Source organism: Urocampus carinirostris, chromosome 1 (genome assembly GCF_059441175.1).
Source record: "Urocampus carinirostris isolate Australia breed hairy pipefish chromosome 1, RoL_Ucar_1.0, whole genome shotgun sequence".
Taxonomy (NCBI): Eukaryota; Metazoa; Chordata; class Actinopteri; order Syngnathiformes; family Syngnathidae; genus Urocampus; species Urocampus carinirostris.
The window spans coordinates 4,903,991-4,916,484 of record NC_142349.1 but is presented as its reverse complement, the minus strand read 5'-3'; the positions used below and the strand labels follow the sequence as shown (position 1 = coordinate 4,916,484).

The following is a 12,494-nucleotide window of genomic DNA, read 5'->3' as shown; positions in this document are numbered from 1 at the left end:
AGCGAGAATTCCCCAAGGATGGCGAAACTATTGTCAGTAGAATAGTGTGCTTCTCAACTGTGGGACCCCTCTAATGGTGAATGTTTAAAAGCACCTCTTAATGGTAAAAAAAAAACCACACTGTCTAAAGAGAAAACATTGTTTTGAATAGGCAAAATATATTATCTATGATATAAAAGCGCATTTTTTTAAGTACTCGAAGTCCAAGAAATTTGTATTTATAGTTTATCTTGTCTTATAACCCGGATATGAATCAAACATGCAGAGGAAGAAATTCTATCCATCAACACTTTATTTTGGATGTTTAGAAAATGAATCGAGTCCTGCATTTGGTGATGCTTTTCAGATTGGTTGTCTACGCTTGCTTGGCCATCTGCTTTGAATGCTGGTGCACGGCCTCCACAAAGGCACCCACATTTTCCGGGTCCATGTCGGGATAAAGACCGTGGCCCAGATTTGCGATGTAGCCTCTGGTGCCGAAACCTTGCAGCATTTTCTTTACGATGTCAGAAATACGTTCCTAGTAACAAACATGAAAACATGGCATATTTATTTGGTCATGGCTTAGAGATAATTAAGGTCAACATGACAAAACAGTAAACATTCTTATCAAATGAATGCAGGAATCCCTTGCACCATCGCGGTTTAGCTACTTTGCAGATTATTATCTTGCATTGTGTTCTGCATTCTGATTGGCTAAAAAGCTCTGCCTCTTTTCTCCCTGTGCCTCAACAACTTTAGGGTCTCAATTGTACACATACGCAAAAAAATTCGATCAACCTACACTACCGTTTCAAAATTTTGCGGTTGCTTAAAAACCTCCATTCTTGGACGAAAGCGTTTGAAGGATATTTTTTTCATTATTCCTAACCTTGTCGATGTTTTCGGCTATACTTTCTAATTGTTTTACAATTCATTTGATTAATGTAAAAAAAAACATGTGAGAACACACTATTGTCTGGGTGACCCCAAACCTCTCGACAGTAGTGTACATTACGAACGTCCAAACCTTTTTCAATTTCGAGTTTCTCTAAAAGCCATCATGTCAACAAAACACCGTCAGAAGCACCAAGAGGCAGAGGAAGATGCTTTCTATCACCAACAAAGTTGAACCCACTAAAGTAGTTTCAGTTTTCGATAACGGCCATATGATGACAAACATAATCTGAAGTAAAATCGTAGTGTCCTGAAATGATTTCCACCCCATAGTGCAATAGATTATTTTTGAAATTATAATTTGACAGTAGAGAATATATTTAAAAAAAACGGTTAAACAAATGCTTGAGCCTGTATATCAGCTTCGATCTTTGGTTTCATTGTATGTTAGAGTATCTCATAATAAATGAACGACTGCACTCCACGGATTTTGACTATCGCGGACCCTTTTGAATGAAGCACCCACAAAAAACGAAGGGTTAACGTCACAGGGAAAGGTTGACTGCATGAAAGTAGGCCCAACTCAATTCCAAAAGCAGAACTTTTTCGTTTGTTACCTTGGGAGCATAAAGCGCACATGGGTCCATGTTTCCCTGAAGGCTCACCTTTCCCCCTGTGCGTTCCCTGAAATGAAAAGAAACTCAGCACATACTTGCATCCTCTTGATAACGATGTGTCAAGTATATAGTGCTCCTTTTGCTAGTTCTCTGGTCAATGCTGAATCTGTTTACTTGGGGCTTAAATGTGCTATTTGTGCTTTATTTGTTTCATACTTTTATTTTATGGTTCCTAAAGTACTTATATTAATCCTGATTATATATGAAATGCATTTATAAATGAAATGCAATTTATTGTTGATTGGATGGTCACATTGAATGGTTGTTATTTTGTTTTTTATTCTATCAATAAATAAGACTTTACTCTAGGTACCCAGTACTTGAGTACGGCAGTGTCTGAACTAACGTCTGCCCGGACGCCCGGGGCGTGCATCTTTTACGTCAGGCATACAACTTACAAAATGTCTCCGCCCGAGTGGCAGACAACTTTTTCAAGAAAAAACGTTTTATTCCGATTTTGAAATCTTCGTTAGTTTTTGAAATTTCGGAATTTCAGTTTCTTTGGCAATTTGCATACTCAGCCGTGTTCTTGTTTGCTTGCTATTGAGAAATAATTATGCTTAAAGGCTGAACAGCAATATCCTGCTTATCTTCTTACGCATGAGGAAACTGCACACTGACATATCCTTAACAGGAATTAAGCCAAAACCTCAGCCCCAGAAGAAAGATTCAAAAGAAGCTAAACAAATTGATGACGCTACAAAACATATACGTTTTTGTTTTTTTTGCGATAAATCGTCTTATTGAGTTTCATCCATCCATCCATCCATTATCTGCACCGCTTATCCTCAGTAAGGTCATGGGGGTACTGGAGCTCATCCCAGCTAAGTTGGGAAAAATGGGGCAGGCAACATTATGGCTGGGCAGGCAACTTTTCAGAGTTGTCTGCCCTGGTGTCCAGTAACTTTTTGTCATGAGTTTCAGACACTGAGTACGGTACTTTTTTTTTTTTTTTTTAACCAAGTACCTTTTTTCTTTAACCTTTACTCAAGTCATTTGGGCGACTACTTTTTTACTTGCTCTCGTGTAATATTAATCTGAAATAGCAGTACTTTTACTTGAGTAAACATGTAGGCTACCCCACCCACCTCTGGATAGTTCATTCATTTTAAATAATTTCCACTACTGTAAGTCTGTGCGTGTGTACGTGTGTGTTACCGTGCTGAGCAGGGGTCGATGGTCCAGTCAAGGCCGACCACTTCGTAATGAGACTGAGACAGAGCTTCAAGACCGTAATGGGCATCTTTGGCAAAAATGATCTGCCAGAAATAAATGCATGCAGTGTTGGGTAGCATAATGGAGGCACCTCTCACTGGTGCAATTCTGCCATCCACTGGCTAAAAAGTAGAGCAACGACATGACCGGAATTTCGCATTGGACTTTTAGAAAAGGATAGAATTAGGCCAATGGGGATAATACAACCAAGGAAAAGACAAAAGGATTCAATGTAGACAATGTTAAGAATTATTGCTATACGCTGAATAAGCATGAAATCTTTTTCAAAGGAATACGACTAGAGCACAGTCCTACTTGGTGCTCATTCTCACCATGGGGACTTCCTGTTTCCCGTCTTTGAGTTTCTCTTTGACGCGGCGAGCAATGTCATGAAGGTAAGGAAGGGAAAACGATTGAAACTCAGCGGGTCCCAGAATTCCGGCGTGGGACTCGAACACTTGCAGGGCCTGAACGACGTCGCAACGGGCAAAAAAACTTTCAGTTAGAGGAAACATCTTCTTACATACCTGTCAACCTAATTATATATATAAAAATATAATTCGTGAATGTATGTATATGGGTGTATATTTGTGAATATGTGTATGTATGTATGTGTATTTAATATATACATCTAATATATAGGATATATATAAAATGTGGGTATGTGTATATCCTCCAAGCTCTCGGAGCACCACCCAAGATCATAGCCCTGTTCAAGCTGCTCTACAGCAACGCAGAGAGCTGTGTCCGTATCAACGGCATTGACTCCAACTGGTTTACTATCTCCAGCGGCGTTCGGCAAGGCTGCGTGGCTGCTCCTGACCTTTTTAATTGCATCACCGCCCATCTGATGTTCAGGGTTAGTAAGCGCATCCCCGGAGTGTCTTTCGGCAACTACCACCTGACTGACCTGGAGTATGCTGACGACACCATTATGCTCAGCACTTCCTACAGCCAACTGAGAGACGCTCTGGGCATTTACAGCGAAGAGGCAGCGCGGCTTGGCCTCCAAGTGAGTTGGACGAAAACCAAGTTCATGTATGTCGGTGATGGACCAGATCCACCTCCCATCCAAATTGGTAGCGACATCATACCTGTCAAGAGCTTTGTGTATCTGGGGTCCATGGTGACAGACAATGGGGACCTAAAACCAGAGATTCTCCGCAGAAGAGCCCTGGCAGCATCTGCTCTGCAGTCTCTCTGGAAACCACTCTGGCGGCACCAGACCATCGCACGCAAGACGAAGCTCCGCATTTACAACCTCGCCGTACTCTCTATCCGGCTTTATGGCTCAGAAACATGGCCCCTGAACGACACCCTGGCCACAAGAATCGACGGTTTTGATAGCAGGGCTCTCAGAACCATCGAGAACATCGGGTGGCCCCAGCGAGTCTCCAATAAAGAGCTCAGAGCCCACACGTGCCAGCCCCAAGCATCTTCCTTGGTCGCACAACACCGCACCCGCTGGTTTGGCCATGTCCTTCGTCTACCACCAGACCATCCGACACGAGCCATTCTCCAGTTTGACCCAAAGGCCGCAGGCTGGAGACGACCACGAGGGAAACCCTGCACTCGATGGCTCGACGTCGTTGCGGGCGACCTCCAACAACACGGAGTTGCTGTAGAGGATGCAGAACAGCTGGCACAAGACCGCCAGCATTGGAAAAACCTGGTTCATCTGGTCGGCTCAACGCACAGGGACGGGACCCCCTGACCTTCGCTGGAGCAATAATCAATCATGTGTATATCTAAATGTGTGAATATGTATATATATATATATATATATATATATATATATATATATATATATATATATATTTATATATATAAATATATATATATATCCATGTGAACGTATATATTTATGAGTTCATATACAAGTAGGATTCTATACGATTATATGCAATGCATGTATGTCGGTGTATATATGTACATATATATTTGTTGTTTTTGTAAAGGGGTGAGAGCTAATAAGCTGTTTCTTCTCACTTCTTTCGGAAAATGTCTTTTGTTTTCTATTACTTCGTTTTGTGGTTAATGTAGCTTCCTCATTTTTCTTTTCTCGATTTTTACATGTTTTTAGTTCCCGAAATGTATTGCCGATGATCAGGAAGCCTTGCACAGCTTGTGATGCATAATCAGAAAAAACAACGACAATGACAACCTCAGCCAATTACTCCCATTAAAAAAGATTGCAATTCCCCTTATAATAAATCGACTATAATAAATCCAACAAAAACACCTCGGTATCTATTTACACACAGTAAGCCAGACTAAAATAAAATAAAAGTAGAGAATTAGCGTGAACAAGTCAATTTTATTAACCAAATAAACATCATAATCTTTTTTGCAACATCTTGCCTAGCTCTATCCTCATTTGCACTGAGAATTATTGTTGCTTATTACACGTAGCAGTCCACTATTTGTGACTTTTACATTATTTTTACACGGAACACAGAGCGAGAAATGAGGACGTTTTGTTGACGATTTAATCCATCCGGCATAATCGCCTTGGAGATATTTCAATTCTATCTTTGTGTCGACTTGATCCTTGAGTTCTTTTCTTACCTGTCGGTATTTCCACACTTACTCTCACGACTTATAACTGGTCCATTCTTCAATTATACAGATGCTGCCCTACGAACGAGATGATCATTCGTAAGTCGAATTCGTTCTTCAGTTGCTACGGTGCTATATTTTGTATGGAATGTATGTTTAAGGTTTATATAAGTATGTTTAAGGCAAGTATAAGCAACCTATATTGCTTTTAAACTGAAAAATAGACGTTTAATAAAGTAATATGCTCTATAAAGATAAATAAAGTTGAATTTTGGAAGATGCGCTTCAATAGGTCCTCCTCCATGGTAAAAAGTATTCTGACCATTTTCTCAACCGCATCAAGCTTTCTTTTTCCACTTTAATTTAAAAAGAAACAGCTCTCATCTTACACTTTAAACCAACCATTTTGAATGGATTTACAAGATATTAAACAATAAAAATGTCAAAGTTCTTCGCGCATCTGTAACAAAATTGCCAGTCTTCAAAATATATATAAACTGATCTCAGGTGACGCATAAGCGCGAATAGAGTTGATCAAAAAAGCCGTCATACGTGCATTAAAAATGCTTGGCCGAAGGTAAGAGTGTACCATGACAATATTAGCAATAAGAGATGACGTTTTTTCTGCTACCAGTAACCGAAACCATCTGGATTAGAGCTGAAATGGGCAAGATGAGATCGCACTAACAAAAAATAAAACATTTTTCAAACTCCCTGAAAAAAAATTCCATACGGCAAAAGCCCCAAAACAGGGCAGCACGGCGGCGCAGTGGTTAGCGCTTGTGCGGCACAGTTCATGTCATGGGAACCTGTCGTGGGTTCAAATCCAGCTCCAGACTTTCTGTGCGGAGTTTGTATGTTCTCCCCGTGCTTGCGTGGGTTTCCTCCGGGCACTCCGGTTTCCTCCCACATTCCAAAAACATGCATTTCAGGTGAATTGGCCGGTCCAAATTGTCCCTAGGTGTGAATGAGCGAATGAGTCGTCTGTGCCCGTGTGCCCTGCGATTGGCTGGCAACCAGTTCAGGGTGTCCCCTGCCCACTGCCCGAAGATGGCTGGGATGGGCTCCGGCACCCCCGCGACCCTAATGAGGATAAGCGGTACGGCTAATGAGATGAGATGAGATGAAAAGCCCCAAAACGTTTACCGTTGAGGTCCAAATAACTTTCCATTCTCAATCAAATAGAATTGTTTACAGAACAAAAGTCAGAGAATGCATAATAACACTTTAAATGAAATGAATAATGACCAAGTAACCCTATCTGGATTTTTCACAGAACAGAAGAGAGAAAATGAAACACTATTTATGAAATAAATATTAAACAAATACCACTCTCTGGGTTCGTCACGGAAAAAAACATAAGGTTTCCCTTGTGACATGCAGTCTCAACAGGTCCAAGTTCAGCTTAGTTGTCAGAGCACAGGATATAGATGACTTGCGAAAAGGCAGCAGATTTTATTTCAATGAAACATTTTTAGTCGTGGAACCAGATCCGAATGTTAAACGTTGTGCGTTTCACATTACAAAGACAAGATATGCTATTCTATTCGTCTATTCTATTATAAATGTATTAAGTGACAAACTTATTGTCATAGTGACATGTGAATCACACAACAGAATTTAACATTTGCCTCTGGTACTTTAAGTTAAGTGTGATCATGAGATTAAAAAATATGTATTTTCTTATGTTGTCTATATCAATGGTAGTTCAATGGTAAGAGTTAGGTGGTCTCACTGTCACGACCCCGCTTTGTATCCTATTACAACCAAAACAGACATTAACTTTTTTTTTTTTAGGTATAAAAAATGTGCTTACGGTATATGAAAAAACTCCCAAAACAAAACGCTCTTTTGTATTATTCAAGGGGCTTGACCAAATGTAAAGGCAGACTGTAGTTTGGGGACCACTGCTATTTGGCGTACACAACTCCAAGTAATTCAAAAAATGCATATAATTCAGGTATAAGTTGACAGGTATGTTATTATGACGGATTTCCAACTCTGACCTGTGCCCCGGCTGCCACCTGTCCCAGCAGGTACTCGACAATCACATCGGTGAGCATTTTGAGCAGCATGTGGCTGGCCTCCGGATGACGATACAACCAACGCTTGGCCTTGGAATGAGTGTTGGAACTGCCGCCTTCGATCATGTAAGACATGAGCGTCCACTGGTAAGAGAACACGCATAGATTAACAAATGGGATGGTAAGAACACGGGTGACACTCGCAGACTGCAGCCAGGTCCTCACCGGTGCTCCAGTAAATCCGATGAGCGGCACTTTGCCTTCAATCTTATGTCTGGTCAATGTGATGGCTTGGAAAACATAGCCTAGTTCTTTGGCCACGTCCACCTTTACACGCAGACGTTGCAGGTCTTCGGGTTCTTTCAGGGGTTCGGGAAACGTGGGGCCTTTGCCTGGCACCATCTGGACATCCATACCCATGGCCTCAACAGTGGAAAAGGTCATGATTTGAAACCACACATTAATCTTTGCAATTCACACCGTTTTAAAACCTGAACACTTTTCTAATTCCCTTTTTAAAAAAAAAAAAATCCAAATATGGCCAATGAAATGTCATCATGATTATATCAAAGTTTAAAACCTCTAGAGGGCAGCCTTACAGAGAAGTCACTCCACTAGGATTTCCTCCAGTACTTTATCGACCTGGTGAGCTTCAAGGCAGTTCTCATCCCCCTCACCAGGCCATGAGAGTAAGATGATGGCTGACCAAACTCTCTCTTTCCATGGAAAACCACAACTCTTTATTCGCCCAGATAATATAAGACATATAATCCATCTCACTAAGTAATGAAACAGATTCAACACCTGCCATTCAGTGAATTTATGCCCAAGTCGAATTGAGTTCCTCGTCTCTACTTTACTAGGCCACCAGGCTGACCAAGTTTTCTTATGGAAACCCTGTCAATCGCAGCTTATGTAGTTCATGTCGTCGTTACACTTTTACTTAATTTGGACTGTGCATGAATTAGTTAACATTGCAAGGGAATTGGTAGAAATAAATATAATACAGAATCTTTTGTTTTCATATTTCTTTTTAACTTTTTGAGGGGAGTAGAGTTGATAGTCAAAAGTATTTAAATAATGGGATTTAATTTCTAGGCACCATCATCAAAAAATATATATTTACAAGAGAACACTATGTTCAAATACTAAAAATGATAACGCAATAAAATAGAGGTAAAATAACAAGCATTAATATGAAATCAAGTATACAATTATTAGGCAGTTACAACAGCGGAATTAGTTTATACTTGGATCTTGCCATTGGTGACAAGTACTTATTGTGGTACGGTTCTGGTACTAAAACAAGTACTTATGTACTTATTTAATTCTGACTAATAGTAGATACATTTTTAGCACATTTGTAGCTTTTCTATCTAATGTGTTTACTTACCTGTGGCACAACAAGGATGTCAGAAAATATAATGGCGGCATCAAAGGGAAAACGCCTGAGAGGCTGAAAGGCAGATAAATAGAAAGAATTCAACCTAAATGACAGCAGAAATAATAATGACACACAGGTATAGGACTAAATTAGGTCCATTTTTATAGGACTTTTAGAAAGGTTAAAAATGTGCTCAGTTAAGTAGGCTCTAATTCTGGATATTTTGATTTTTATCTTATTTTTTATTGGGGCGGGTCTTCAGTGACTTGAAAAGCACTATATGTAGACCATTTTAAAGGAAATTGTATTTATAATTTAAATGTGCCTTTCTTTGTATGATTTGATCCTCAGAGGTACCGCAACAAAGTCAGAGATTATATCCGGGTGCTGTTTGTATTCTTTCAACAATTGTATCATCTTAGGGCCCACTAACTATTAATCAAGATGTGCTTCACTTTTGTGCCAGGAAGTCTGGCCACAAGCTTGCCTCCCCAACTATACTCCTTTGATTTTACAGTAAATCATTGTTCTTTTATGTTACAAAAGTTTCACTCTTCTTACTGTCTGTTCATTGTGCTCGCACGCCATATAGCGACCAGTATTATATCACTCTATTTAATCATGTGGTTTTGTTTAAGCCAATCAGAATCGTTTTATGCATTCAAGTGATTTTGTTTAAGCCAATTACATTTGTTTCATGTAAGTATGTTATGTAGTTTAAGCCAATCAGATGTGTTGTTTTACGCCTATGTTTTGAATGAATGGGCTAGTAGTTATCGGATATGGGGGTCTTTTCTCTCGGAGCCGATCTTGGAGGCAAATCTAAGGGAAAGCTCAGGTGGGATGCGCTTCCAATGAAAGGGCTACCCAAAATCAATCTCTGACTCGGAGTGTTTTTCATTCTTTGTCTTAATACAATCTCAAGTTTTAACCTTGATAACCATTAACCATTTTGTTGTTTACTTCCTCCAACATGCATGTTTTGGAAGGCAAAATACAGTGGCCGGTAGGTGTTGTACCTATGTTATGACTTCAATAGCAGAGGTATACCTGTAAGGTGAGCTCGCAGCAGGCGTCAGGTGACTGGCAGGTTTCGAAAAAGTCCTTACCGGCTCTGAACTCGCGGAACTCTACAAATGTGGAAGATATCAGCAAATCATACATGTTTCTGGATCACAAGGTGGTTAAAGCAGCAAACATGCCCACAGTACCAGGGAGGTATCGTCCTGCCTGTCTCATGCACCAGACGGGAACATGTTCGGTTTCTTCACCTCGAGCTGCCCTCAAGAAAGTGTCATTCTGCAGTTGAGGGAAGTCTTTGGGGCTGGAGGGTAAAACAATGAGACACTTACGATTATATACAATAAAAGATGTTTTATGCATGCTCTATTAGTGTCTAGTATTTGAGGCTTTGTTATCAGGAGTACATAAGGTCCACTCCCATGTGGTGTCGAAGACAGATAAGAAGTGTCCGCATCTTTATCACTTCATAGATCAATCAAGGCAGTTGAATAAAATGAATTGCAATGCATAGGTTTTATTTAAAACCCTAAATAACACAATACATAAGTAGGAAAATGAATAAATTAAGATAGGCGTAAAGTGTATTGTTAAAAAGGTGCAAATATTCAGTGATTCAAATGAATCGAAAGATAATTACAACGTATTAGAATACTAACTTATGATAACGGGAAAAAAAACACACTTAAAAGTAAAACAAATGACAATTAAGTTGAAATTTGTCAGTCCAATCGTGTGACATGTAAACCCATAAAACAAGTAATGATAGCTGTTTTCATAACGCCAATAACAATTAACGGCTAGCAGTAGCATCTCTTCAATAACATGCAAAGAAGAAAAAAAGACAACTCACATAATTAATTCGCCCTTGCTCATGACGGCCAACTTGAGGAAGAGATGGGCTTTGTTTTGGGAGATGTCAATTCAGACATGTAACACTTCGACTGGCTTCCGCGGCAACTGTCACTGATAGGGCACGGCCATTTTGAACTCACGTGACCAAAACTGAACCGTGTTCGGTTTCAAAATAAAAGTATTCCAAAATCAAGAGAATTGTAATCCTGAAATACTGGTTTACTTGGGATTTTAAACTAGAAAGAAAGCATCATCCATCCATCCATTATCTGCACGGTTTATCCGCAGTATTGTCGCGGGGGTACTGGAGCCCATCCCAGCTATCTTCGGGCAGTGGGCAGGGGAAACCCTGAACTGGTTGCCAGCCAGTCACAAGGCACACAGAGACTGACAACTCACTTGTTCATTCATACCTAGGCACAATTTGGACCGTCCGATTAACCTGACATGCATGTTTTTGGAATGTGGGAGGAAACCGGAGTGTCCGGAGGAAACCCACGCAAGCACGCGGAGAACATGCACTCTCCACACAGGAAGGTTTGATCTCACAACCTCAGAACTGTGCCACATACGCGCTAACCACTGGGCCGCTGTGCTGCCCAAAGGAAGCATCAATTCAAAATAATTTGAGAAAATCCACTGCAAAAACATAAAAAATAAATAAATATAAACGCTACAAAATAATAGTATTTATAAATACTTATAAAATCCTCTTTAAAAATTATCTTGTGTGCTGAATTGGAGATCACATTTTTTTTTACAATTACCATTTCAAGGCAAATAATACAACGATTCATTAAACAACAAAAAAAGAATAATATTAATAATAATAATAAAATAAATTATTAAAATGATCTTCCATCTTTAAAGTCAGACAGTTTTTATTTTTTTCTTATTTTATCAGAAAAACAATTAAACACAAATATCAATTGTTGAATAAGAAGATAGGATACTAAGTACAAAAGAAATTATAAAATGAGCAAAAGTATTCACCATTCTGAGAGATTTAGCAAGACAGAGAGAAGCACAAGAGAAAAAAGAGCTGCAGTTTTAAATAGGCTTGTTGTCATCAAAGCCAGGTGCCACCAACAGAGACACTGTTGTTGTATTTTTCTCCCTCTATGTTTGCCTGTTTACACTTTATCCTCTCCCTTTCTCTCATTTTTCTCTTTCTCTCTCTCTTTTTCTTCTGTCCCACCCTTTTTCTTACTCCTTTTTCTTCTCTCGCTCGCTTTTTCTCTCTCCCTGTCTCTCTTTCTCTTCTCTTTTTTCCCCATTTTTTTCTGTCTTTTTTGTCTTACTTTCTCTCCCTCCCTGTCTCTCTTATTCTCTCTTTGGCTCTCTTTTTTCACTCTCTCTCTCTATTTTTCTCTCTTCCCCCTTCAAGTTCTGTTTGTTTCCCTTTCTCACTTTTTTCTGTCTTTCTCTTTATTTTTCTCTTCCCTCTGTCTTTCTATCTCTCACTCTTATTTTTTCTCTTTCACTAGCTTTATTTCTCTCTTTCTCTTTCTTTTTCTCTTTCATTTTTTTCTTAATAATGTACTCGTCCGCCCCCCCTACATTTGATGATGAGTTTGACACTCCTGCTTTACTGGCTTTATAGTAGATTCTAATTACTCAGTTTTCCTTTATAACAGAAAATAGTCAAAACAAATAATATAATAATTAGTGTCAGCTGCAAAGGAACGCACAATACTTTAATAATAATCCTACTAATCAAACCAATACTACTAATAAAGAAGATAAACATGACACATTAGTAGTTATGTTGTCCCATGTTTTACATTTTTTCATCCATCCATCCCACCATCCATCCATCCGTCCATCCATCCATTCATTATCTGCACCGCTTATCCTCAGTAGGTCCCAGGGGTGCTGGAGTCC

The 12,494-nt window shown here is 39.5% G+C and overlaps 1 protein-coding gene across 2 annotated transcripts; it reads right to left on the bottom strand.

The window, feature by feature from the left end:
* Positions 1 to 274: 274 nt before the first annotated feature.
* On the bottom strand, positions 275 to 10,751 carry urod (uroporphyrinogen decarboxylase). 2 transcript variants are annotated; one of them, XM_088346582.1, is made up of 10 exons: positions 10,609 to 10,751; positions 9,947 to 10,059; positions 9,786 to 9,865; positions 8,745 to 8,807; positions 7,577 to 7,774; positions 7,334 to 7,495; positions 3,101 to 3,235; positions 2,712 to 2,812; positions 1,494 to 1,560; positions 275 to 520 (listed from the first exon to the last, which is right to left on the bottom strand). In XM_088346582.1, exons 1-10 carry the CDS (start codon positions 10,629 to 10,631, stop codon positions 356 to 358), a joined length of 1,107 nt encoding a protein of 368 aa, XP_088202708.1. In that variant the 5' UTR covers positions 10,632 to 10,751; the 3' UTR covers positions 275 to 355. The 2 variants fall into 2 exon arrangements, with proteins under 2 accessions (XP_088202708.1, XP_088202715.1); XM_088346589.1 differs by having other exon boundaries at positions 7,577 to 7,753.
* Between the last annotated feature and the right edge of the window lie 1,743 nt (positions 10,752 to 12,494).